The 27966-nt window shown below is 33.8% G+C and overlaps 4 protein-coding genes and 1 pseudogene across 5 annotated transcripts; 3 read left to right on the forward strand and 2 right to left on the reverse strand.

Annotated features, from left to right (window-relative positions):
- Positions 1 to 336: 336 nt before the first annotated feature.
- On the reverse strand, positions 337 to 4900 carry LOC106327398 (oligopeptide transporter 4). The gene is made up of 5 exons (XM_013765543.1): positions 4317 to 4900; positions 4064 to 4161; positions 1724 to 2287; positions 1401 to 1653; positions 337 to 1213 (listed from the first exon to the last, which is right to left on the reverse strand). Exons 1-5 carry the CDS (start codon positions 4791 to 4793, stop codon positions 416 to 418), a joined length of 2190 nt encoding a protein of 729 aa, XP_013620997.1. The 5' UTR covers positions 4794 to 4900; the 3' UTR covers positions 337 to 415.
- A 2939-nt stretch (positions 4901 to 7839) lies between these two features.
- On the forward strand, positions 7840 to 12157 carry LOC106324583 (annotated as a pseudogene).
- Positions 12158 to 14780: 2623 nt separating this feature from the next.
- LOC106322550 (extensin-like) lies at positions 14781 to 16558 on the reverse strand. Its single transcript, XM_013760607.1, has one exon. The coding sequence runs from the start codon at positions 16374 to 16376 to the stop codon at positions 14946 to 14948; it is 1431 nt and encodes a 476-aa protein (XP_013616061.1). The 5' UTR covers positions 16377 to 16558; the 3' UTR covers positions 14781 to 14945.
- A 1563-nt stretch (positions 16559 to 18121) lies between these two features.
- LOC106325299 (fatty acid amide hydrolase-like) lies at positions 18122 to 22900 on the forward strand. Of its 2 annotated transcripts, XM_013763342.1 has the most exons (21): positions 18122 to 18204; positions 18341 to 18419; positions 18508 to 18617; positions 18692 to 18752; positions 19244 to 19434; positions 19514 to 19643; positions 19715 to 19792; positions 19872 to 20019; positions 20090 to 20202; positions 20268 to 20343; positions 20437 to 20508; positions 20721 to 20772; positions 20851 to 20931; positions 21142 to 21225; positions 21303 to 21406; positions 21481 to 21573; positions 21644 to 21712; positions 21813 to 21877; positions 21988 to 22049; positions 22435 to 22530; positions 22610 to 22900. In XM_013763342.1, the coding sequence occupies exons 2-21, from the start codon at positions 18341 to 18343 to the stop codon at positions 22676 to 22678; spliced, it is 1833 nt and encodes a 610-aa protein (XP_013618796.1). In that variant the 5' UTR covers positions 18122 to 18204; the 3' UTR covers positions 22679 to 22900. The 2 variants fall into 2 exon arrangements, with proteins under 2 accessions (XP_013618796.1, XP_013618795.1); XM_013763341.1 differs by lacking the exon at positions 18122 to 18204 and having other exon boundaries at positions 18270 to 18419.
- A 2896-nt stretch (positions 22901 to 25796) lies between these two features.
- LOC106326114 lies at positions 25797 to 27770 on the forward strand. The gene is made up of 3 exons (XM_013764138.1): positions 25797 to 26209; positions 26645 to 27196; positions 27338 to 27770. The coding sequence occupies exons 1-3, from the start codon at positions 25865 to 25867 to the stop codon at positions 27629 to 27631; spliced, it is 1191 nt and encodes a 396-aa protein (XP_013619592.1). The 5' UTR covers positions 25797 to 25864; the 3' UTR covers positions 27632 to 27770.
- Positions 27771 to 27966: the final 196 nt, after the last annotated feature.

Genomic DNA, 27966 nt, shown 5'->3' on the forward strand with positions numbered 1-27966 from the left:
TAAAAATATAAATCCAATAGTTTTAGATGAGTTTCTAAAATTGGTTAACAAGAATCATAGTAAATTCTTAGTTTACGTAAAACATTTAAAATTAATTAAAAATCAAATGGTTTCAAATTTTAAACTAAATGCCATCATCTTTAGTGTTATCAAGAACAAATATACTACATAATGAAAAAAAAAAAATTAAGTACACAATGAAAAATTCATGTGAGCTTTTTATGGTACATACGACTCTTCTTACCAAGACATCAGAAAACAAGTTTTATCAACTATAAAATTTGAGTTGTATAGTTGATGGTCTAAGAAAAAGTTTTAAACCATTTTTTCGGTTCATTGTTCTTTTATAATTGCGAATTTTAATTAATTTATTTGTTTATAAATATCGATATAATACATTTTTGTAACGCAGCAATCATACAACCGGGCAACCTTTAACAATCACTCCTCTAGCGGTAGGACATCTAGCTAGATCACAATGTTCACCTCTTGTTCCCCACCAATCCAAACTCTTATCCTCCATCCCTACCGAGAAGTACAACAAAACCGCCATGAACGCTACACCAGCGTCCATCGCAGCTGACAGCACGTAGTTATACCTTTGCCACCAGCTTTTCCGGTACCGGAACACAAAAAGGTTGAATATCGTCCCGACCAAGATCCATGAGTTGTAGTTCACCGCTGTCGCTGGTGGCATCATTGCGGTTGCTCCTAGTAGAACCGGGAGATTCACTAGAGGAATCCAAGAATGTTTTGGAAACGCTTTGTGGCACAACCACACTATCACCGGTCCTATTGCACCACCGAGGAAAAACCAGTTCATGGCAGCGTAGTTTCCTTGTGAGCCAAAGATCCGTTTTGGTCCTACCAATCCCCAAATGACCGATGCATCGAAGAAAACACGGTCGCCCGGACATGTCCATGGACTGTTGGGTGGTAGAAGTTCTTCTTGGCATATATTGGTTATAGTGTTTAGTTGCCACCATGCAACCGTTATGTTAATTGTTCCAGCAAGAATTGTACCGATGAATTGAACCAAGAACATGGATCTTGGTGGGATCTTCATGTAGTGACCAAGTTTGAAGTCGTTTAAGAAAGAGACAGCTTGTGCCATACTCATGTATCCATAGACTTTGAAGCATACATTTGCAATAGGTCTTCCCGGGTAAATGATTCCCATTGCGTACTCAGTTATTATATTCAACCCTGGTGTCTGCAAATTAAAACGGATAAGAAAATGAATCATGTTAAATTAACTCCTTTTAGGATACCATATTCATCTCAACAGAAATCGAATCCATGATATTTTAGACTTTTACTAGGTGGTCTAAGAGTTTTAGCCAATAGATCAACTCCTCGCTAGTAAAATGAACATGTATCAATTGGTCAATATTGCTTACTTGGTTAGTTGTTGCGGTAATGATGCTGATGGGAAGTGTGAAGATGAAAGCCATGGCACTAGCGAACACAAGTCCCCACCAAGGCATTTGAACCTGATCGTTCAAGAAAACACATAACGCAAGAGAGATAAGAAGTGTTGCACCCAGCATTGAATAGAACCACCATGAAGGTATGTCTTTATATCTCTTCATTAACCTAGTATGGACATCCTCTTTGCCTTTGTACGAAACTCGAAACCTCTCGGTAATTTCCCTGTTAATTACATATATTAGCAAAATATTATTTTGTTGCAATGCTTATATATATAGATACTTTTAGTTACCTGCCGTAGAAGAGAGCTACATGAGTGAGTGTAGAAGCAATGGTAGCGAAACCAAGCCCATAAGTCATAGCAAAGAACGTGCTCAAGTTAATCCTTCCTTGCTGCTCGTACTTAGCTAAATCGAGCTCAAACTTATCATTCACGATCGCAGGGATATCGTACGTCTGACCAACCGATGTGAACAAGTGCGATGAGAATATAGGGAACCTCGTAGCGTTGTAAGCATCAAATCCCCAATAAGATAAAGGCAACACGATGTAGATCAAAAGAACATAGCCGATGAAAACATTAGCGATGGCGAAGAAGGGGCTAATGAGTGGACTGAACAAGAAAGATGCAACCGCGGTCCAGTCTAGTGTAAAGGCTCCAAGACCGAGACCTCTCATTCCCGAACCAATCTGTTGAGCAGTGACTGATCGTGGGAATGCCCAACATATCCATGATATGCTTGTGAGTGTCGTGAAGAGATAGCCAGGGACTATGTACCATCCGAAACTGCAGACTAACGCTATTACAAAGAACTTTGCTCTCGTCATCCTTTGCTCATCCTTCTCATGCAGTGCCCTACATGCAATTTTTTTTTTCATTTAAAAGTCAAGTATTTTATTTATATGACTACGATTATACGTGACTTCCAACTAAACAACTATATATAGAATATAACATCTATAAATTAATATTCGATAAATTAATAATCTCTATAAATTAATAAATTTTGCTGGTCTCAACTTGGACAGGTTCAAAATTTGACACAAATCGATAAAATAATAGGATAATATTTTTTTTTTGAAAAATCTATGTAAATATATGGTCTCATTAAAATTATAAATTAATAATTTATATGTATACATATTTTATATACATAAGAATCTATTATTATATTGTTTGTTTTATATTCACAATGAAATTATCTTTATATTTTCTTAACACTTAATATGTTTTTGATGAGATTTAGTATTATTATATCTAAAATTACATTTAAGTTATATGCAATATATATTATATATATCAAATAATATAATAAAATTAATGTAAATGTCAAATTTCAAAAATAACCATTAATGTCTATATACTAAAGTTAAATATATTTTTTTTATCTTAGAATAAATATATCTTAAAATAAAAAAAAAATCAAATAAGAAAATTTCTGGTAAATTAATATCTCTATAAATTAATAAAATTTTAAAATCCCAATATTATTAATTTATAGAAGTTCTACTGTATGTGAAATGTGTACTATATGTTATAAAGAAAAGGTTTCTCGCCATGAGATCACTACGTCATCAGCAAAAAAATGATTAATGGAGTATATATCATTAAAATTATTATAAGAAACTATACTTATTTGAGAAGTCTACAACGAAACTAGTCTTCTAGATTGATAGTTAGATAATACTAATTACTAAAAAATTCACATTTAATGGATCTTGACTCTTTGCAGCAAAACTATTCTGCGACTTATAAGACCCGAACGTGTATGTAGGCTGTCTACGTTATAACTAAATGATCTAAAAAAAACTAAATGATCTCTAGTAACTATGTAATCTCCCATTAATTATATGTTGAATAGTAAATATGCATAGACCCACCATGTGCAATCTCCAACGCAACTAGTCACCATTAGATTGGACTATTAACCCATTTATTGTTATTTTAATAAATTCAAAAGCTCAATTAAGACGATAACGTGTGTATGTTCTTCTATAGAAGATTTCAGAAATAAGTGATTTATTTTCAAAATAGTAAATATGTACATATATATGTTTTCATTATGTCATCAAACACCATGGTGAAATGTGAAAACGTTAATCTCAACTTGTGGACCACCGAGTGAATAGGCAAGTAAGGTCAAACATGCGTATACGTTAAAAGACCGCGATGTCTACCGCTTGACTCAAATATGCGTGTATTCATACTTATTCATTGTATTTTTGTTCTGCCTGCAACCCACAAGCGTGGACCCATAAGTGACGCTAGTGTCCATTCTAGTGTAGTGGGTAATATTGATTATATTATTTCCCAGGAACCAAATCTTCCCTATACGATAACTATTTGTAGATTTTTTGTTTATTTATAATAAAAAATATTTTTATATGAGATGTTGTTTTTGGGGAAAGAGTTATGGATAAGCTTGTATTTATACTATTATTCGATACACACAATAATTCATAGAATAAAATGTGTTCTACTTTGGTTTTAAATTTAAAATCTAGAAAAGTAATCGTAAAGTTGCTTTTCTACCCCAGATTGATGCTAATCTTAGTATCTTACCATATTATTATGTAGCTTTGTTACAAAAGGAGAAACAATTAGTTGTTAATTCAAGAATAGAATACTCACCGAAACAGTGACACTTGAACCAAAGTGCTAGGCCACCACATGTGAGCCGGTTCGACCACGTATTTCCTTAGTAAACCGGCCCACCCATATCCCAATACCTATCATTTTGTAACAAATATGAACATGAAGACGTAACTTTCTTCAACTTTACGTGATTTTTTTTCAACTTGTTACTTATTTACTTACGTTTTTACTGAATATGAAGATAATATAATAACTTGAGAAGAAATGATTATGGTTAGGAATAAAATACCTGTGTAGTGATGATGAGGAGCCAGCCGGCAATGAAAGAGATGTTTTTGCGATAGAAAGCTTTAATAATTGTGACGATACCAACCGCATAAGCTGACCCGGATCCGAACGCACTACCCGCATTCGCGAAAATTGAGATCAACACATGCTCCTTCATGTTAAATGGACCGGGGTTCAACGAGAACCGGGTCGATCCAAATCCTGGTATCCCAAACTGAGTTTTGGGAAGCACCTTGGCCAAGAAATGACCTATGGGGAGTGTAGCGACTTGGACCGTGATTTGAGTGATGACAAGAGGTTCGGTACGGTACGAGAAGAATTGGTTAAGGAAAGAGAGGAGGGCACATGAGATTAAACCCAAAAACCACATCCTAAACGTCCAAACCGGTAGTTTATGGTCGTCGGTGTTTGTCACCGTTAAACGGACTTCTTCAATAGGTGAGACGTCGTCGTCGTAAGATTCGTCGGTGGTGGCCATTCCGGTGAGGAGGGAATCTACTTGTGTTGTGTGTAAGTGAGAAAGAGATGAGAGAAAGAGAGAAGCTGTTACGACTAGGAATCTTTATGTGAGACTGATAAGACCAAGGTGACCAACCTCTCTTTATAAAATAAAGATATTTATTTTTGAAAAATAAAGATATTTATTTTTGAAAAATAAATAAAAAGAAAATGACTACAATATCACTACAAATTTTTTTTGTCACAAATATAGCCTATAAAAATAAAAATAACCAAAATAGCACTTAATATTTTATCAAAAGAGATAAATATATAATTATACCCCAATGGTAAATTAATTTAGACATTAGGATTTAGAGTCAAAGGGTAGGATTTAGAGTTTAGGGTTTAGGGTTTATGTTTTAGAGTTTAGAGTTTAGGATTTAAGATTTAGGGTTTAAGGATAAAATTTCAAATTTTGAAAATAAATAAAATTTAAATTTTCAAAAGATAAAATAATATTTTGCTCATTTTAGTTTTTAAAAACTATTTTTGTGATATAAATTTAGAAATGTAATATTTTTGAGATTTGCTCATAGACGATTAATGCAGTTTGATTAGCCTAATAAGAATTGAGTGGCCCTTATGAGTCAACGCTTCGTTGTGATATGATGTTTAAGCAACGAGAGTTTAATATTGCAGTAGTGGCCGGCCAACAAGGAGGAGATTTTAAAACGATAGTTGATTCTTTGACGTATAACGAAAATTTATGTTTTAGTTTATTAGCTGGATGATATAATCAAACAAATAAAAAAAGAAAATATAAAGAGTTGAATGAACCTTTCTGATGTTGATAGTCTTCTTCTTTGGATATCTAACCAAGAATTGTCAAAGTCAAGCATTCACATTGTATTTGTCTACCATAAATTATGCTGCATGTTTTAGGTATATAAATTATGTGCTTATTTGCGTATAACCAAATTTAAAAATGAAATTAGGTCGATAACATTTACTTTGACATGACATAAAGAAAAATCTAACATTTACTATCAAAATTAGCCGGTTATCATTTCTACTTACAATTACCAGTAAACATGATGTATCACAAATAATATATGGTAAGGAGTAACTTGAACCTATGCCATAAGAAAGAAAAGAGACATCCACGTTACACGTTTATTGACCACATACATATGTACATAATATTCCATTCCATATCACCAAAATAGTATAGGAGTATGCAACAACATCCACAATCGTTAAATACTAAACACTATCCCAACCTCAACTCATAAATAAGAAACTCTAAACTCTAATTACTAAACTCTAAACCCTAGTTACTAAACTATAAACCCAAATATAAATCATAAACCCAAATATAAACCATAAACCTAAATAGAATGGAACAAAATACATAGCATAGTATATATTGGTGAAATTATGAAACATAAATGATTGCATGGAATAAGTTAATGCTGATCTCAATCATACCCTCACCTACTAAATACTAAGTCCTAAAACCTAATCATTAAACCCTAAACCAAAATATAAACCAACTTTAATCACTAAACCCTACCCAAATATAAACAATAACCCAAATATAAATCTTAAACCCAAATAAAATGGAAAAAAATAAATGACATAGTATTTACTGGTGTAGTTATGAAATGTCTATGATTGCAGAAGTTAATGCTAACCCCAACCATACCCTTTCGCCTTCTAGAATACTAAACCCTAAACTATAATCACTAAACCCTAACCTAAATATAAAACCTAAACCCAAATACCAAAATATAAAAAGTACATAGTATTATGTAATATTAAACTATACAATAAAGATAATAGTGCGAATTTTACAGGTTCAAAATATGTAACAAGAACTTTAAAAAGTTAAAACTGTATTTTTAAACAAAATAGAACACTTTTTAGTAACCATCAAATAGAATGAAACATAATAAAATAGTATAGTAACAGAATATATACAGTTCATCTTCTCCGATCAACTTTGTCCCAGACACCACTCTCGTCTTTGAAACTCTATTATCCACTGCACCCCTTCACCATCAACATAGACAATACAATTTCATCAACGATCCCACAAATCTAAGAAGGAAAAGATGCTCGAATTGCTCTTTCTCGCCACTTCAATTGTAACACCGTCGTCTCGCAATAGATTTCAGAAGCAGAGATGATGTCCCCTTTGCAACGCACTTCGAAAGGGAGAATAAACTATGTGAGGGTATGTGATTCTGTAATAGACACGAAATTTTTTTGGAACCTAACATTATTAAAAAAAAAATTGACTTGTTGGTTTTACAGGTACCAATCAAGGGTAATAAGACAATATTATATAAAAAAGCACAGGAAACAGTGAAAAAGTAGGACAATTGGTTAGTCAGTGATTTTTTTTTTTTGCGTTATACGGTCCAATTTTCCATAAATTATTGTAAGAGCAAAAAAATACACAAATCAACTGCAGTGTTTCTCATTTTCTTTATTCTTTTCCATAAATCTATATTTGCAATGACTTTCCATGTGATAAGTTTTTTACTTTGCCAAATAAAAACAATAACACAATTACAAAAACAAATTATTATATAACCATAAACAAGTATGCAAGCTATACACTGAAAATAAATGAAACAAACAAGTGATGAAGTGAATTATCTTCTTTTTTTTTTGGGTTAACAAGTGAATTATCTATGTGGCAAATTTCCATCAGGAAAATAATAATAATACATGTAATTCACAGTTTACATTACATAATTGAAAAGAGCAGAAAATTGTACGTTTACAAAAGGCCCAGCAACACATTCTAATTAAGTCCAGCTTAACCCAATAACCAAAAGCTAATCAGAATAATGTGTGGATTTTAACTTTTAACCGAAACTCTTACCAATGTAGGTAATTTACGTAACTTGAGTCTTCTGAACCGGTACATGAAGATTTTGGTTTGCCAAATACAATCCAAGTTTCTACCAAATCCCGGTTAACGTCGCGGCTAGTTTCTGTATTTGCTTTCGTTATATTATAAATGTTTGTCCTTTTCACGACAAAACCAAACTCGCGGCTTCTGTCTTTCACCAATGGGTAGTAACAAGAAGAGAAGCAGCGCCGATTCATCGGAGAATATGGAGAGTAAGAAGAAGAAGAAACCAAAGATGAACGCTGACGTTACTTCTTCCTCTTTACCCGAGTTGCCTCTTAACTACTTAACAGACTTAGCTTCCCCCGACGCTTCCGTTAGAGAAGCAGCTGCTGCCTCCTTGGTGACGAGGTTACAAGAGATTCAGCAACAATACGAGACGTTACCAGATAAAGAAACTATCGACCGAGGGTTGATGCTTGAAGCTGAGAAGAACGACGGTTTGGATAACTGTGCACCTCACTTGAGATACGCTCTACGCAGGGTTATCCGTGGAGTCTCGTCTTCAAGAGATGTATACTTTCTCTCTTTCTCTCTGGTTCAGTTTTTTAGTATCCGAAGATTTAGCTTTTTTTCCTTTTCTTTTAACAGTGTGCAAGACAAGGATTTGCTTTGGGGTTGACATTACATGTTGGCATCATCTCCAGCGCATCAGTGTGGAGTCGCTGCTCAAACTCGTTTCTGATAATTTGTCTGTATCTTCATCCATGAAGGGACAAGTAAGTACAGCTTAATTTATATTAATCCTTTTATTTTATCTTTTGTTTTATGTGAGTGTTATGTTATACAGACTCAAATGGTTTTGATCAATGCATGTTCAAGAAATAGTTAGCCATTTAACTAGACGCTTGACTAGCAGCTAGTAGACGGATTATTCCAAGCAGTCTAAGAACAAATTATTGATTTATTTTTTATATATTTACATCTACCTTAGATATTTTAGTTTTTGGGTTTTATTATAAATTTTGTGATGAATTATAAAAATTACACATAGAAAAAAACTAGACAAATTTATGGATTTTCACTTGCATTATTGATTAATTTAAGACCAATTTAGATTAACTTAGACTAATTTTAACCAATTTTAAATGGTTTAAACCGATTTGAATTGCATAAATCAGATTTTAAGAATAGGCCGACGCCTAGGGTTTTTAAAACATAACTTTTGATTTGCAATTGATGCAGGATGTGAAAGAGAGTCTATTGGGTCGTTTGTTTGCTTATGGTGCATTAGCACGATCTGGAAGACTAATTGAAGACTGGCAGACTGATAAAGACTCTCAGATCATCAAAGAGTTTACCAATGATCTCATCAGTCTTGCTGCGAAGAAACGTTACTTGCAGGAACCAGGCGTTCATGTTCTTCTAGACTTTATTGAAAAGGTATATATATAATAGGTTACATTCGTATAATACCATTTTATTACTTGTTGTGGAAGTCTTATGATACCATCTGGTTATTGTGCAGCTGCCTATTGAAGCTGTTGTGACTCATGTCGTGGAAGCTCTAGAGCTTCATAAGTGGTTTGAACAAGCCACCGAGGTTGGAAACCCTGATGCTTAGCTCTAAGCTCTCAAGCCCCGTGAGAAGATTTCAGTTGATCATCACCCTGTCTTTGGCAAGCTTCTACCAGTTCCTTTCAGTTCTAGCATGTTCTTTTCTGAAGATCATCTCTCAGACATTGGTAATTGCTTCAAGGTACATACAAATCTTTTTTCTATTGAGAAATGGTTGATCATAGGGCTGGGATTTTGCACCGAGCCGAACCAAATTTTTTGGTTAGTTCGGTTAGGAGTTCGATTCAATAGTTTTTTTAAAAAATATTTCGGATTGACAATTGGGTACTTTTGTTTTCTTAAAAAAACAAAAAAAATTTATAACCAAACCATGCTAAAAACCCCTAACCAAACTAACCAAATTTATCCGAAAATTTAACAAAATTAAACTAAAATATAATCGAAATCAAAAACTTTGGTGGAATTTTCAGAAACCCAACTAACACCCAACCAAATTTTATTTCAGATTAATTCGGTAAGATTTGTTTCAGATTGAATCAAACTAACCGAAAACCAAACTACTCAAACCCGTATGCTTAGTTAAATTAAACATGTTAAGTTTTTTTTTGCATATTATGAAATAATAAAATAATAATTATATATTAAATAGCTAAGAAATCAATTACTATTATGTAATAAATTGGTGTGTGCATATAAATCAAACGACAGCTCTTGTTTATTTGCAATCATTTTAGGGTAAATAGATCAAAACAATCAATCTTATCTATCGTATATGATATATAATTAAATTTAAATGATATTAACATAGATATATAGTATACTTTTAATATGTATATTTATTAAATGAAGTTTCTACTCTTATGATTTTATGATTATTTGCATATTTGTGTAACAAAATTTTACACCAACAATTTTTTTTAATGTGGAATGTTTAGTGGTTTCAATAATTTATAAACATTAAAAAAAACAATGAAAATTTCAAAATGAAAATATTAACTTTTCAATATATGTTCAACGCATATATCAAAATATAAGTATGTATTTTCATATGATGTATAATTTAATTTAAACGATATGAAATATTTATATATATATTATATATGTATATATTAACATAAACACCTATTAAAATAAAATTATTTATTCATATGATTTTATAATCATTATATCTTATTATAGAAAAAAAACTAAACCTTGATCACAAAAGTTTACGTGAAACTTTTAACAATTTTAGTAATTTATAATCGTTTTGAAAAATTCAAAATATAACATATACAAAAAAATCTAAATTTTTATTATATGATTAATGTAATTGTGTAATTTATTTTAATAATAAATAATTAAATGATAAAAAGTATACAGATTGTTAGCAAATTTTTATTATTTAAAATCATTAATTGCCATATATATATTAATCACATTAGGTTATTCCGTAAGTTTTATTTAAGGAAAAAATATATAATAATTTAAATTTGATAAATGAATGGTCCACAATGAACATACTATATAATATAACATTTTCTAGCAATTTAATTTTGGATTAACAAAATTGTCAATTGATCCTCAAGCCACCGCGTAAGCAAAATTAGCATTCTAATTAGGTGACAACTCAGCATGACACTTTTTTAATTAGTAGAAAATACATGTTATAACTTTTAAATGTTTTTCTATTAATATATAGAAGATAGCGCAAAATCCACGCAAACCGGACAAAAACGAAATCAGAATCTGCTGCGGGAGAGCGCAGTGAGCTGAATTGGTAGTAACTATCAGATCTCTCTATAGTGTTTATAGTGATTTTGATTTCATTTTGAGATCAGCTGAATTGGTAGTATTGACTAAGTAGCTCTCTATAGTGTTTATAGTGATTTTGATTTCAGTTTGCTCTGGATTCATTTACTTCCAGATAAAGCTTATCCAATGAAGATTGATGCACTTAATGTAATATCTTGTTAAAGCTTTGATCACTCAGGGAGAAATATGATTATGAGGTAGTAAGGAAGGTCGGGCGTGGAAAGTATAGTGAAGTATTCGAGGGAGTAAACGTGAACAGCAAGGAGAAGTGCATGCATCATCAAGATCCTCAAACCTGTTAAGAAAAAGAAGGTGACTTTGTCTTCTCTTCCATGAGCTGCGTAAGCTTCACCCTATGGATTGGGAAAGAGTATAATGTTCGTGTTGTGTGCTTTTACTTCAAATCCTCTATTATTTCCCTTTTCGATGTAGCTAAGCTTCACTCTCGAACTTGTTGATTTGCAAGACTATGACTACTCATTGGACATGTGGAGCCTTGGTTCTATGTTTGCTGGGATGCTGAGTGCATTATGTTCTTTTCCATAATGTTTCTGAATTGTGTTTTGCTGATCTGATCTGCTTCCACTATTCATTGTATAAGGAACCTTTCTTCTTCTACAGCCATGACAATCAAGATCAGCTAGTGAAAATAGCCAAGGTAAAGTTTGTAAAACTCACTCCGTTGTCGGTGTCCATTTGTGGTTATGAACATATCTCTGCTTATTATTGCTAGGTACTTGGGTGAATTAAATGCATATCTAGATAAGTCTCAGATAAAGGTGGATTTTCTTGAGGAAGTGTTTAGAAGGAGGGCGTGGATAGCACGCAAGCTGTTTGGGTTTCTTGTGGAGAAGAGTTTGAATCCTAAGGTTGAGTTTTGTAGAGTAGAAGCTCTTCAGTTGATCTCTGAAGGTTTGAGATCGTTGGTTACTGTAAGCAAAGAGTCGAGGAGAAAAATGAAGAGTCATATGGGGAAACTGAGTTGTTTGGTTAAAGAGCTTGTTGGGAATGTGCCTGAGAAGCAAGCGAGGCGAGCCAAGGTGCGTAAGGTCTGTGGCAGGGTCTTCAGAATGGTCTCTTCATTGAAACTCACCAAGTCTTTCCTCAAGGGTTTGGGACAAGATGGTCAAAGAGATTGTGAAACTGCACTTGTGATTTGTTTTTGAATCTTAAAAGTACTTGAGGGTTAAAGAGGTCATAACTAGAATCAGGGTTCTAAAAATCGGTAGGTAGCAACTCGGTCCTATCCGAAATGATTTTTTTAAAATCCGATTTATACCGCTTTATATGATTCAAATTGGTTTAAACTGTTCTAAATCAGTTAAAATTGGTCAAAATCAATCTAAAATTGTCTATATATGTTAAATAAAGCAATAATATTATTACAAATCTACAAATTTGTCTACTTGTTGCTGTTTTGTATATCTAATTTTGATAATTCGTCACAATAATTTTATAATTAAACGTAAAAACTAAAATATGTTATACAAATGTATAAAATATATAAAATAAATCAACAATTTGCTAACGCCTAGACCTCGCCTAGGCCCCGAATAATCCGCCTAGTCGTTAGTCCTCTATAAAACGCCTAGTTACCGCCTACCGATTTTTAGAACATCGACTAGAATCACCGCAAGGCTCATCATATGGCCAATACCATCTTACCAAAAGATTGTTACAATGGTCTCTTTTGTCCTTATCAGATATTTAATTAAGATAATTCAGTGGTTTTGTTTTTTTTTTTTAAGCTATTTTTTTTTTAATTAAGATAATTAAGATAATTCGGTGGTTTTTGGCAAATCTCCAAAATAGCACATTTCTAAGTTTATATCACAAAAATAGCACTCAAAAACTAAAATGACCAAAATAGCATTTTATCTTTTGAAAATTTTAATTTTTTTATTTTTCAAAATTTGAAATTTTATCCCCAAAACTCCATTTCTCAACTCTAAACCCTAAATCCTAAACTCTAAACCCTAAACCCTAAACCCTAAACTCTAAACCCTAAACCCTAAACCCTAAACCCTAAACCCTAAACCCTAAACCCTAAACCCTAAACCCTAAACCCTAAACCCTAAACCCTAAACCCTAAACCCTAAACCCTAAACCCTAAACCCTAAACCCTAAACCCTAAACCCTAAACCCTAAACCCTAAACCCTAAACCCTAAACCCTAAACCCTAAACCCTAAACCCTAAACCCTAAACCCTAAACCCTAAACCCTAAACCCTAAACCCTAAACCCTAAACCCTAAACCCTAAACTCTAAACCCTAAACCCTAAACCCTAAACTCTAAACCCTAAACCCTAATCCCTAAATCCTAAACTCTACCCTTTAACTCTAAACCCTAAGTTTGTGATTTTTGATAAAACATTAAGTGCTATTTTGTGACTTTTGACCTTAAATACTAGTTTGGGAACAAAAACTTAATGCTATTTTTATCTTTTTCTCTTAAAGAGGTCATAACTAGAATCACCGCGAGGCTCATCATATAATACCATCTTACCAAAAGATTGTTACATTGGTCTCTTTTGTCCTTATTAGATATTTAATTAAGATATATCAGTGGTTTTTTTTTTTTTAAAGCTATTGGTAATTCTTTGTTTCATGAATAAAGTCATTTTGACTTTTTTTGGTTACACAAAAAATATTGATTTAGAACTTCAATGCAATTTGTATCTTTTTATGTTAATATTTATTGTAAAATTTCTTGATCTTATAAATAATTTTATGTATCTCAAAAAATATTGGATTAAACAAATCTTATTATTAAAAACATTAATGTATTTAATTATTGTAAATTATTTTTAATTCGTGTAGAAAATGTCAGATAACACTCTTTTCATACAAAGGAGAGAGTATTATATATCATGCTCCCTCCGTTTCAATTTAATTATCGTTGCTAGAATAAAATTTTCGTTTCAAATAAATGTCATTTTATAATTTTAATGTAAAATTTATTGACTTATATTTTAATATATTTTTCTATTGGTTAAAAGGGGGTTAAGTGTATTGGTAATGATGTTTTTAGTTTAGAAATATGTAAAATTAAATATTTTTTTAATCTGTGTGTCCGACTTTAAAACGACAATTAAAATGAAACGGATGAAGTAAATATTACAGATTGCAGTGTTGCTTCTCATACAGTCATACCATGCTCCAAGAGCGATCATGAAGTCTTTTTTTTTTCATTTATTGCCTAACTAGAAACGAATCTTGGGATACGGCAAATGTAGTTGTTGGGTGTGTACTGGTGTGATGGACCTGATGGTCTTACTCTCTATGATTATAACAGGAAACCAAAGACATGTATGACACATGTATGCACTCAATGATATGATTATGATACAATAATGGTTGTCGTTTTGTTAAAGAATTTTTGGAGCTAATGGGTTGACAACAATGGCGATGAGTTAGCGAAGCTGTCTCTTTCTCTCCAAAGATTCTCAAAAGTTCAAACCTATATAACATCCTTTCACACAACACCTGTCCCTAAGTAAGGTTTGATAGTTTTATTTCCGTGTGGTGTGTACCATCCATGATATTTATCTACTAAAAAACCAATCAAACGAGATAACTTTTAAAAATCGTTGTTTCTCTAGTTCAATTATTGAGTTTTAGATGTTGATCTTCCACAAAATATGATTCATTTGTACATCAGTTCTCATGTACAACCGATATGTTTTATATTGAATTTACAAGTCCATTCGAACAATACGTAATAATCTTGTTGACATATAGGCAAAAAGAAAAGAAAAAGTGCATGCACAAGAGACAAGGTTCATGAAAATAAGACAAGAAGTTATAGAAATTGCAGAATCAAGAACATTATAAAGTAGATTAAAACAAAAGGTAAATATTATTTATGAGACATTCAAATACCAAAGTAATCTCAATTACACTATATATGATGATGAAACTTGAAATGGTTTTAAACAATAATCTGATTACCTCATCACACTGCAGAATCTGAACTTTGTGATGAAACTTTGGGTGACATGTTCATAACAACAGGCTTACCGTCTGGTCCGGTTCTCACTTCGCTCATACCATTCACAGGTAAACCAACTCCTCCATGGTACTGTGGAGGTGGTGCCTCCGTGTAGTAAACTTGTTTCCCCATTCCTCCTGCGTAATTCACCTGAGTATACGCCGTTGTATCTGGTAATCCCAAGACTTGCCGTGGCGGTGGAACCGCAGAGTATTGCGGCTGAGGAGGAGGACCGGAGGTAAAAGGCGGAGGAGGTTGCTGTTGCTGTTGTGGTGGTGCCCTTGCTCCTACTTGTGGTTGAGCTACGTTGTAAGCCGGTTGGTGCTGTTCCCTGTAAGCCTGAGGGTAGTAGCCACCTTGGTTGCCTTGTCCTGGAGCTATTGGTCTCATGACGCTTTGAAGTTGTTGTGGCGGCTGAGCGTGGTATACAGTTCCCGGATGTGGTGTTGGAGTTGGAGCTGGAACCATGTATACCGGCTGCTCCGGTAATCCCATTCCCGGAGCGGTTGTTGGATACACGCCTCCTGGATTACAGTGGTTTCCTTGCCAGAAGGTCATTGGAGGCGCTTGTGTACTGTTTTGTGGAACCGCCGTCTGCGGCGGAGGCGGAGGTGCGTACGGCGGAGAGAAGATTAAACCGTCTTCACTCTTCCTTCTAAAAACAGCTTCTTGTTGCTGTTCTTGATCCCTAACTTGCATCCTCTGGAACTCAAGCATTTGATTTTGCATCTCCACCGCGTGATCCGGTTGAACCACCGGCGGATGAGGCTCTAGCACCACCGGTGCCGCCGGTGGCGGCGGAGGAGCTACAACTTTCTCCGTCCCAAACAGAAAATCAGCACTATTCACCGGACCGGTTACGGTTTTCTCCGGTTCAGACCGGTTACGAACCGTATTCAACGCCTCAACGAACCGATCACGATCCGAGTGACTAGAACCCTCCGATCCAAACCCACCGGAAGAAACCGGGAAGAGAAACAAACGCATCCTCGCCGGCTTAGACGACACACGAAGCAAGCGATCGTACTCATGCATCATGTGCTCAAGATCATCATCGTTAGTAACGGAGATCAACGCGTCTAGATCCTCTCCCGGAAGCTGATACTTAAACAAAACATCTCCATCGCCGCCGCACACGGCGGAGAGCTTGGAGGCCAAGACGGGGAATCTGATCCCGCGATCTACGGAGAGAATCTTGGTCTCTCCGTTAACGTAAGTAAGCTGGTTATCGTGAGGACGTGGCTGAATCTTGCCGCCGTAGCTGCACATGAACCTAACTTTGTAGCTCTGGTGGTTGTGATCATCCCATGGCGGAGGGTTATCGAAATCGATCTCGCGAGATCGAGGAGATGAGTCGGTTGAGTCTGGATAGGAGTTGTAAGAGAGTTTCTCCATCTATTAGTTAAAGTGTGTTCTGTCTTAAAAATGATTTTTGTTATATGATGGGTGAAACGGTGGTGGTGGTGTTGGAAAATGATAACATGATAGGACGTTGTGGTACGTGAACTTATTGCTCTATTACACGTGGTTTGTCAGAGTTTATGAGTTTAAGGAGCTGATGTGTGACTGTCTTGTGACGTTACTCAAGGATTAATATGACTTTTTGGAACTCTATGCTGGGGTCCAGCTAACTAGTGTGTTTGATATTTCTACGCTGAAGAAGACCAGCTTTTCTTTTCAATAAAGAAGTTAATCACTAAGTTGTATTTTATAAGCAAGTACTAAGTACGAACTATTTGAAGGTTTAATATTCTAAATCATAAAGTAAGATTTGTAGAAGAAGATATGAAAAATCTAAATAATTAGGTCATTGTCCTTGATCATGATTAACACCGGTCTAGACAGAGTTCTTAATTCATGATTTGATATTTTTTTGGTTTTTTTTTTTTTACACTTTTCGGCTAAAAAACGGTTCTTATATCTTTTATATAAGAAATGGTTCTTAGATTTTCTTAGTTAGGAATTAAGAAAAATTAAGAATCATCTCTTATCCGAAGCTAAAAACCCTAGTTAAGAGACTGGGGTTAATCATGGATTTAGCCTCATCAGTCTTAGTTTTTATTTTATTACCAAATACTAAGTTATTGGATTTTTTTTTTTTTTATTCCCTTGATTTCATCAGATAAAAGAAACAGATTTAATTAAAAATAATTAACAAGACAGATTGAAAATACTAAACCAAATCTTGTATCCTTAAACTGATCTTTTTATTTCTTGCCAACATCAAAAATATAATTTGTAAAAGGGCCTAACACTCATCTTTTATTTACTGATCTATGCATATCAATGGGGGATAAACTTTATACCTACCTAACAAAAGAAGATATTAACATTGTCACTGTGTATTCACCTTCTCACTTGTTTGTTCTTATTATACCATATATTGCCAACTTGCACCTTGTTATAAAAGTGGTTAAACTGTTGTAATTATTCTAACTTATATCAGACGTATCTCACCAGCATGCTTGAGGTGTTATCATGATGGTATATCTTTGAATTAGCTTAGCTTTTCCTTATAAAGTATGGTCACGATTAAATACAAAACATGTTTGAGAGAGTAATAATTAGCCCTTCTTCAAGGATTATGTATATTATTCATGTGAAATACAATGTTGATATTTTAAAGTCAAAATTATTGTTTTAATATATTTTTTTGAATCCTATCACCAATGACTTCTTTAAATTAGAATATCCATATGGTATATAGGCTGACTAGTCGTAAATGATGTTGCTCGATCAAGTCGTGTCTCGCGATCTTTGGTTGATTATGTCAACCAACAATATTATGGCAAATTTTCTTATAGCGTAACAACCAATTAATTTTTCATCCAAGAACTTTGCATTTCACTATTGATATACAACATAGTCGCACTATTTGATTCTTCTAGATAGCTGAACATGCTTATGACTTATGAGCTCTGAATAAGTAAAAATCACAGTGGGTTATGTAGTAGAAATGGATGGATATACATGGACTGGGGGAGCAAGTGTGAAAACAATAATTAGGGGGAGAAAATAGAATTTTACACAATAAAGGGGACCGTTATGTCAATTTGAGAATATCGTTAGACTTGTTCAGCATTTCGAGACAAAATCAATATGCAAATCTAGTACAAGCAACCATTCAAGTTTCCAACAAACTTCACCGGTCATCCGCACGGCCTCATCAAATCTGCGTCAGGTTCATTAACTAATCACCGCCAAATCAGATCAACGTTCTCAGGTTCTTCTTTGACTTTTTCAATCTATATATATATCTTCCATAGCCATTGTTCTGATTCTGGTCTCTGAATCTTCTGACGTGTGATCTACTACATCAATCCAAATTTAACGTCTTAATTTATTTCTTGTTTGATAAGATGGGTAAGTTTAAGGTCATGAAGCCGGTTAACGAGGTTGATGTCTCTTGTGTGAAATATAAAGAAGAAGACATCAAAGGTTCGTTAATATTATAATGCTGATCTGGTTCTATACGTTACATGAGTTTCAGACACATGTCTTAACATGGTTTTTTGTAACGTTGCAGCCCCTCATTTGACTGGCTTCTTGTTCAAGTTGTTTGTTAAGATGCTTGAAGCACCACTTATAGGCTCATTGATTGTAGAGTCATTGAAGAAGAATAATGGCATGACCCAGGTCTGTCTTCATCAGACTCACTTTTATGATCATGGCACAATTACTTATGTGCTTTTCCTTGTTGTGACTTGCAGATTTTTCGGAACACAGTTATACCAGAAGAGCCCATGTTTAGACCTGTGTTCCCATCTCAAAGTATATTCTTATCTTACAAGTCGTTTTATCATTCATATGTTGTATACTTACACATGACTTGTTCTGAGATTTTGGGGGCTATATACAATTTAGCAATGGCTTATATTTTTTAAAAATATACTCCTTCCGTATACAAATGTAAGATGTTTGAACTTTTTATCTTGTATTAGGATATAATCAATGCATTTGCTTTTAAAACAAAAATATAAATTAAAAAGTAAAAATATGAGTGGTGAAACTTTATTGATAAAATAAAAAGTAATGATTAAAAAATGATATTTATTGTTTCTTAATATGTGTGAAAAATCCTAAACATCATACATTTGTATCCAGAAGGAGTACAAATTTGGAGGTTTATATATATGTTATTTAAAAAAAAAAACTTTGGAGGCTATAGGCTAATGCTTCACTAGCTTATGCTCAAGACCGGCTCTGTACTTACATGGAAAACTCAGTAATAATTACATAAACTTATCATTGGTTGAACTTAGAACCGGAGCTTGATGTTGTCCCTGTTGGAGAAGATGAGAGTCCTGTAAACAGATTAGAAACAGCCTTGAAGTGTCTTCCTCAATATGATCCTTCCCTTAGCTTCCAAGCAGATTCAGGCTCATCCTTTCGTTACTGGAAGATACGTGATTACGCTTATGCTTATAGATCTAAGTTAACAACTCCATCTGTGGTTAGTCATTTTAATTTTCAAATTTTTTTACTGTTTTTATTTTGGTGCCTATCAAAAAGCCTTGTTGGTGATTTGCTAGGTAGCAGAACAAATAATCTCAATCATAGAGGAGTTCAAGTATGACAAGTCTCCAACACCCTTTTTGATTAGCTTTGATGCTAATGAAGTCAGAAAGCAAGCTGAAGCTTCTACACATAGGTTTGAACAAGGTAATGTTGCAGACTAAGAGATCTATTTATTCTGGTATGTGTATTGATCATGTTGAATGTGAGTTGTGTAGGACATCCAATATCCATTTTAGATGGAGTTTTTATAACAATCAAGGATGATATTGACTGTTTACCGCATACCACAACGGGTAAGTAGTGTCATTCTTATGTTTCATTTAAAACACTGAAAGATATAAGAGACCTTTTATAGGAGTCTTGCATCTATAGGTGGAACAACATGGCTACATGAAGAGCGTTATGTAGAGAAGGACTCAGTGGTTGTTTCAAGACTTCGAAGTTGTGGTGCAATCTTACTTGGGAAGGCTAATATGCATGAGTTAGGAATGGGGACTTCAGGGAACAATTCAAATTATGGGTAAGCAACACAGCAGAGAACACAAATCTTACTTGTAAACTGTTTTGTTACTTCAATGTGTTTCTTGCAGAACCACAAGAAACCCACATTCACCTGAAAGGTACACAGGCGGATCTTCTTCAGGTTCAGCAGCTATTGTAGCCTCTGGACTATGTCCAGCTGCTCTAGGAACAGATGGTGGAGGTATCATCAAAGTTATCTTGATTTTTTTTATCTGCGTTGTATGCTTACTTGTGTCTGGAAAGTAGGTTCTGTTCGCATCCCTGCATCACTTTGTGGTGTAACTGGACTGAAAACAACATATGGTCGGACAGATATGACAGGGTAAGAGTTAAGAGAATATCTTTCTACTTGTTTTCATCAAGTTGCTATCTAAACCATTTGAACTTAATGTGTATGTTTTTTTCATCTCTACAGGTCATTATGTGCAGGTGGAACAGTGGAAGTTGTTAGTCCACTTGCTTCATCCCTGGAAGATACTCTATTGGTGTAAGTTTTTTTTCTTTCTTGACCCTAGGATTAGAATGACCATATTATTTCAATCTTTAAATCTTTGTAAAGCAGTCAACAATAGTGAGTGGAGTTGCAACACAAAAGAAAAACTATTCAAAGCAATACACACATCTACCATTTCAAATGTTCGATTTTCGGATTAAACCTGGATTTTTTTTCCGGCTAATCTGCCTTTGTGTGTTACGCAGGTATGCAGTGATATTGGGCTCTTCATCTGCAGATAGACTTAACTTGAACCCGGTACATTGTCTTCCAATGTATTCATTTGACCATAGCAAATATTCTTGTAAAAACTTGGTCTTTGAAATGATTCTGCAGACACCACCCTGTCTTCCGAAGTTATTATCTCACAATGGAGGCAATGCTATTGGATCTCTAAGGCTAGGGAAATATACAACGGTGAGTTTTTGATTCAGAGTGCATATTTAGAAAATATCCCAAATATCTTAATTATTTAGTCTATTATTTTTCTCGGGCATTCGAAGGCTAAACGAGATCTTTGCCTTATCGTAGCTTCAGCTACATCAGTTTTATATCCATGCTAGTTTAACTGGGTTTGATTTTGCTACTTCAGTTGTATATAGTGGCATTGTTTTTTATTTAACGCAGTGGTTTAATGATGTTCATTCAAGTGACATATCTGACAAATGTGAAGATATCCTTAAGCTCCTATCAAACAATCATGGTTGCCAAGTAAGCTGATCATTTGAATAAGTTTCTCTATCAAAGTATAGCTTCATATAAAATCTCTATATGGTGTACTGTTGCAGGTAGTGGAAATAGTGGTTCCTGAACTGGAAGAGATGCGTGCAGCTCATGTTGTGTCGATTGGGTCTGCAACACTGTGTTCTCTTACTCCTTACTGTGAGGATGGGTATGTCTTTAAGCTTTTGTTCTGATTTCAGTAGCTTTGGTCTAAATCATTCTCTTCATTGTCTTATGTTTCAGGAAAACTCCAAAGTTATCTTATGATACTCGTACTAGCTTTGCGATCTTCAAGTCATTCTCTGCTTCAGACTATATTGCTGCTCAGTGTCTTAGGTAAATAAAGTTCTATACAACCATTTTCTCTATAGTGGCTGCTTGCTTGTGTAAAATTTATTTGTTACAGGAGAAGATTGATGGAGTATCACATGGATATTTTCAAAAACGTTGATGTTATTGTGACACCTACATGTGGGTACGTAAAAATATTCCATGTAACAGAACATTTGCTTCCATTGTCATCAGATACGTTACTTCTATATGAATGTTGGTGACATGTTGTCTTGCACAAACAGTATGACAGCTCCTTTGATACCACCTGAGGCTGTGAAAAATGGAGAAACAAATTTTCAAGTGGCAGGTTTGTCAAACAAAACACTATTTTTTCATTTTTGGTGTTATTTTCTCTATCTTATTCAGGTGTAACTGAAAGTTTATAACTTCTGATATTAAGATTGCTTTTTTTTTCAGCTTATCTAATGCGGTTTGTTGTAGCTGCAAATCTCCTGGGCTTCCCTGCCATATCTGTCCCTGTAAGCAATGTTTATTTATTTTATTAGAGCATAAATATCGCAGATCCCTAAGTGGATTTGTTAAAAAAAAGTCATGCTGAGGACCCCACAAAACAGCTAAAATCGGTCACAAAAGTCGCCAAAGAAGGATCGACTATCTGATGTTTTTTGTACTGTTTACGGGTTCCATTGGCAATGGCGGCCCGCAATTGGTTCATTTTTTCATTTTTTTTCTTTTAATCAGACAAAAAAACAAATTTTTTTTTTAAGAAAACCAAAAAACAGTTTGGCGATAATCATGGCCTTAAGTCTCTAACTAGTGCATATGTCAACAGAGTTTGGTTCTGTCATGTCCGTACACTTGTTTCATTCTTGCTATATCTTTGTTTCATCAACAAAAATGCAGGTTGGGTATGATAAGGGAGGGATGCCAATAGGATTACAAATAATGGGAAGACCTTGGGCTGAAGCTACCGTTCTTACTTTAGCTGCTGCTGTTGAGGTACACAAACACTCTCTTTCTCTTTCTCTATGTAATGGTCACTGAAACGGTGTCTTGTATATATTGTGGTGTATCTCAGGAGCTAGCTCCAATTACCAAGAAACCTGCTGTATTTCACGATGTTCTCAGCACAAAGCGAATCCACTAGGAGACTGAGAAGGCAAAGAAATTCTCTGAACTGGATGTTTAGTTTATCTGTGGTTACAATTTGATTCATGTGTTTATTTTCAGGTTAACCTAATGTATTTATAAAATTAAAGGCCCCAAAATTAAAAGCAATAATTGGGGTGTTGTTTGTATTTACTTCGTACATTGACTATGATTTATTATTATAAATCTCAGTTAAGCAAAGATAAACCAAGTTTGTCACATAGTAGTATCTTTAAGACTAATATGAAGAGTGGCATACAAGATGAATACAACAATGTAACAGAACCAATCATTCACCTTTAGTGTTATTTTCTGTAACAGCATCACGTGGAAGATCAATCCCCCTTTGGGGTCTTCCCCGGACAATCAGTCACTGAAACGTCTGATCCCAAACACACTGCGCATTTAGACATGAAAACATTACACTATAGTTTGGTTACATCTCCAAATGTCGGTTACACTATACTTCGGTTATCCATTTAATTTCATTCCTCTTTCAATTTGTTTTAACTAGATTTTTTTTTTTTTTAGCATCAACTTGATTTCTCTTAACATGATTTTATTCTACTACGAATTACAATTATTAGACGTTAATGACAAAAAAATATTATGAGACGATTATACAACAAACAAATATATTTATTTTTGAAAATTATATCTTGAGTGATTTCCAAGATTTTTTTAATAATAAGGAATACAGTATACAACGAAATATTCAAATATTTATAATTCGTAAGAATTTTCAAATGAAAACATAATAATAAATATCATCATCATTGCATGTACTAATAAGTAATCATAAAATGTATATGTCAGCATATAATTTGTCGCACAAAAGTTAGACTAGTTAATATTGTTTATGCTCTTAATGAATTTTTATATATAATTAAAAATGAATTTATATTTATAATAATAAATTTTAAAAATAAGATAATTCTTCTATATTGTGTTGTTATCTCTAAATAATATTTTTCTATTATAAAAATTTAAAATTAAGATATAAAAAAATTATAACTACTTAATAAAAACATAAACTAATATATATTCATAAAAAAATATGTCCACATGTGCGGGTAAAACACCTAGTTAAACTATATTTGTGCCACACTAAATTATTTTATAAAAAATTACATATTTTGGTTATATTTTGATGACTTTTTTTTAATATTAATTTGAATAATGGATGATAAATCATATTTTATATAACTCGAAAAAGTAATTGAATTTCTTGATAAAAAACTGGATTTAAAGGGTTTCCTAGACTTATTAATTTTCTAAATAAACAAAAAACAAAAGCTTCTAATCAAAAATTAATATAAACCGGAAACCGAAGTAGAATTTTAACCGGGAAATAATGTGAATCGGTATAAATTACCGGTTGAACCACGAGACTGTAGTGAACACTCACTCTTCTTCGCACTTGATGATTTCGCGTAAAATCGACGGAGTTGGGGTCAAGACAATCTACACGACGATGCCATCGAAGCTCCCTCAGCCTTTATACGACGAGGCATGCCCGTTTCCACAGAAACGCTTGGAATTGCTTACGGAACAAGCGAGAGAACATGGGTATCATCAATTCATGGAAATGGGTGCGGTTGCTTATCACAGAGCTGTTATTTTCGCTTAAGTAGAGTTTATCAAAAAGGTATATGCTTTGGAACTTGAATGCCATAAAAAAAGCTGTCTTTGAGTATTTGGGAATGCTCTGTTTCTTGACAATGTTGATTGTGAACCTCTTAGATCAGCCATTGATGCTAAGACCTAGACAGCTTGACTTGTGGTTTGATCCCAGGAACAATGGAGTGAACAACGAAGCAAGAATGAGTTGCAAAACACAGAGATCAAGCTACTCGATCTGACCCCATCTAAGCGAGTTCAGAGCAGATGCTCATCCTGCTATCTGGTTAGGGAAACAGGACGCAGTGTCTATATGGGGGACAAGGTTTGAACATGCAAAATGACAGAATAACTCATTATAAGGGTAGTGTAAATCAATTTATATGGGGACAAGGTTTGAAGAAGGAAGCATGCAAAATGCAATTATTTTTTATAACTAAAATGCAATTACTTGCACTAAACGTACATTAAAAATGACAGAATAACTCATTTTTCATAATAATCTTTTTGTACACATGTTTGATCATTACAAGGGTAGTGTAAATCAATTTATTCTCAGCTCTTATTTAGATTTAGTTGGATGAAGATATTGATCCTTATAAAAATAGATCGAGAGAAAAACAGAGAGCATTAGAAAATAAATAATTTGTGCTAAATAAATTGATCCTTTTTTACAACAATGAATCGATCCTTTCTAAAAGTAGTTTGAGAGAAAAGTGGAGGTTAATTTAAAATAAAGAGTTATTCTAGAGGTTCACCGACCAATAGAATTTCATTATTTCAAATTCGATATCTTTTGAAAAAGAAAACAAAATATTGTCAAATTATATTATGTTTTTAAAATAAAAAATAAAAAAATATAGTAGTTACAGAAAAAAGAATTAAAAAAAATATTTTTAACGTCGTCAGCAAAACATTAAACCCTAAATCCTAATCCCTAAATCCTAAACCCTAAACCCTTAGTTAAACCCTAAGCCATTGGATAAATCCTAAACTCTAAATAAAAAACGCTAAACACTAAAACCCTAAACCCTAAATCCGAAACCCTAAACCCTTGAGTGTTTTAGTGTTTAGTGTTTTTGATTTAAAGTTTATGATTTATCCAAAGGGTTTAGAATTCAGGATTCAGGGTTTAGGGATTATGATTTAGGGTTTAGTGTTTTGCTGACGACGTTAAAAATATGTTTTTTTTTTGTAATTACTACTATTTTTTATTTATTTCGTTTTACCTTTTAATTTTAAAAACATAATATAATTTGACAATATTTTGTTTCTTTTTTAAAAAAATATCGAATATGAAATAACACAATCTTATTGGTGGAAATTTATAGTTGATGAATATATTGATCCTTTCTAAAAATAGATCGAGAAAAGCGGAAATCAATTTGAAAAAAAAAACCATTCGTCGCCTCTAATTCAGTTCAATTTTGACTTTCTTAACATCTATATAAACCAAGTTCTCCTAGAAAGCATATACAGAAAAAAAAACCCAAAAAAACAAAAAATAATATTAACAATAAGAATAAATATTTTCTTGTTTATATTAAGTATCTCCAAGGAAAAAATGGGAAGAATCTCATTAGCAGTATGTTTAGTGTTACTTGTTGCATTAAGCAATGTATATGAAACACAAGCTCAAGCTCAAGGGAAGACGTTCTCCGTACTCGATTATTTGGCTCTCTTTCCCAAAACGGGCAAAGAGTTTGCGCCTTACGCTTCCAAAGGTTTACTAGATTTCGTAGGTGCCTTGGAGGGAAAGTCTCCCACGACCGTAGAGTTCAAGAACTTCTTCACAAATCTGAAAGGTTACATAACGAGTTGCTTTCAACCGGCACCACCCGGATCAGTCAAATCTGGCCAGCTCTTCACGGCTATTTCTGCATTGAAGGGTTCCCAAACCGGAACATCAGTAAGTTTTCATTAGTTAAAAATGTTCTAAAATTCGGTTTTGGTGGGCTAAGCACCCGTCTAGGTGGAAAATCGATAATAAGCGAAATGAATTTTCTAGATACTCTTTTAAAAAAATAAAATAAAATCGTTCTAAGCAATATCTAAACGTTTGCTTAGGCACTAATCTTCTATAAAATGTCTAACTAATGACTAGCGATTTTTGATATGATGCTAACAATCATATGATATTCAAGCTTGTTGACTCTTTGGTTTCCTTTTTCTATTTTTTGGGCTGAAAAGCTTTTGATCCTAACTATGTGTGTTCAACTCTCACTGGCCCTATGGGCTCTGTATCTTAAACCATGGCTTATGGGCTTGTATCTTTTCCTTTTTTCTGCAATTTAAATATGAAAGCTAAGTTCAAAAAAAAAAAAGATTGTGTGTGTGTGTGTAGTTTGATTCATGGAGGTTGATAGAGGCCTTGGTTTCAATGGAGAAGGTTTCTACTGAGATGAAGACAAGCACTTCAAATGTAATGCCTGATCCACAATGGGATAGGTTGTCCGGGTCTATGTTCGAATGGGTCGGAAGGATTGGTCTTTTTGTGAAGGCGGTCTCCGAGATAAATGGCAAACCAATCGAGCTAAAACAATTTGATATTGATTATACCGACCCTACATATGCATCTCTTTCTAAACAATCTGGCGTTCGTCAATCAACATCACCGTTCTCGTTACCTTTCTATTTAAGAAACATTCCCAAAACGGGCAAAGATGTTGAGCCATTCGCTTACCAAGGCATGCAAACCTTTTTACTTGACCTAGAAACTAGGTGTCTTGCAAACAAAGAGTTCAAGGAGTTCTTTGTTAAGCTGAATGACTACATGGCCAGCTTCAAGACGGTATCACCTGATACGTATTCAATAGAGAGCGATAATATTTCGACTCAAGCTATGCACCTATTCTTAGCTTTGTCTCCATTGGATGGTACCCAAGTTGGAAAATCAGTAAGTGTTCATTCCCTTAGACACTTCCCTTGATGATTCAAAAGTTTTAACCACTAGACCAACTCCACGTTCGTTAGTTATAGATTTTTTGTAAAATATATGAGCATGTTCTTTGCATTCTTTTGTTTTTAATGATAATAGGATCCGTGGAAGCTGGTTGATGGGTTGGTGACAATGGGAGATGCTTTGGTTGAGATAAAGAAGAGTGGTCCGGGTGCGATAACGTTTGAACAAAGTAAGGAACTGACATCGGCCATGGTGAAATGGGGTCGAGCAGTAGGTGAATTCGTGAAGGCAGCTTCTGCTAAGAAAGGAGTAACTATGGATATATCATTTGAAAACTATGCCAGCTCTAATGCTTCTCCTACTAAAGCAGCAGCAGCTGGAAACGGTGGAAATGTCCCCACAGGACAATCAGCAAAGACTAAAGCTTAGTGTAATTCTTCAAGCAAGACGATTGAGATTTTTCATTTTTTTTCTTTCTTATTATTATTATTCAAACAAGAAAAATTTGCAGAATGTGAGAGATGATTTGAATAAAATATATGTTTCAAACATCTCGTCCTAAAATGTATTAGGGCTATAATTATAAATTTTGTAAATTACATTATAAACTACATTTCAACAATTGTTATTTTTCCAAGTGAGCTGTTTCTTGATTTATGGTTGGGAATTAGCTTGGCCGAAAATCCAGAAACTGAGATCCAAACCGAAAATTTTGAATTCAAAACCGATCCCAAGTGTAAGAATATTTAAATAGATTCATTATT

This window comes from Brassica oleracea, chromosome C2, assembly GCF_000695525.1.
Source record: "Brassica oleracea var. oleracea cultivar TO1000 chromosome C2, BOL, whole genome shotgun sequence".
Taxonomy (NCBI): Eukaryota; Viridiplantae; Streptophyta; class Magnoliopsida; order Brassicales; family Brassicaceae; genus Brassica; species Brassica oleracea.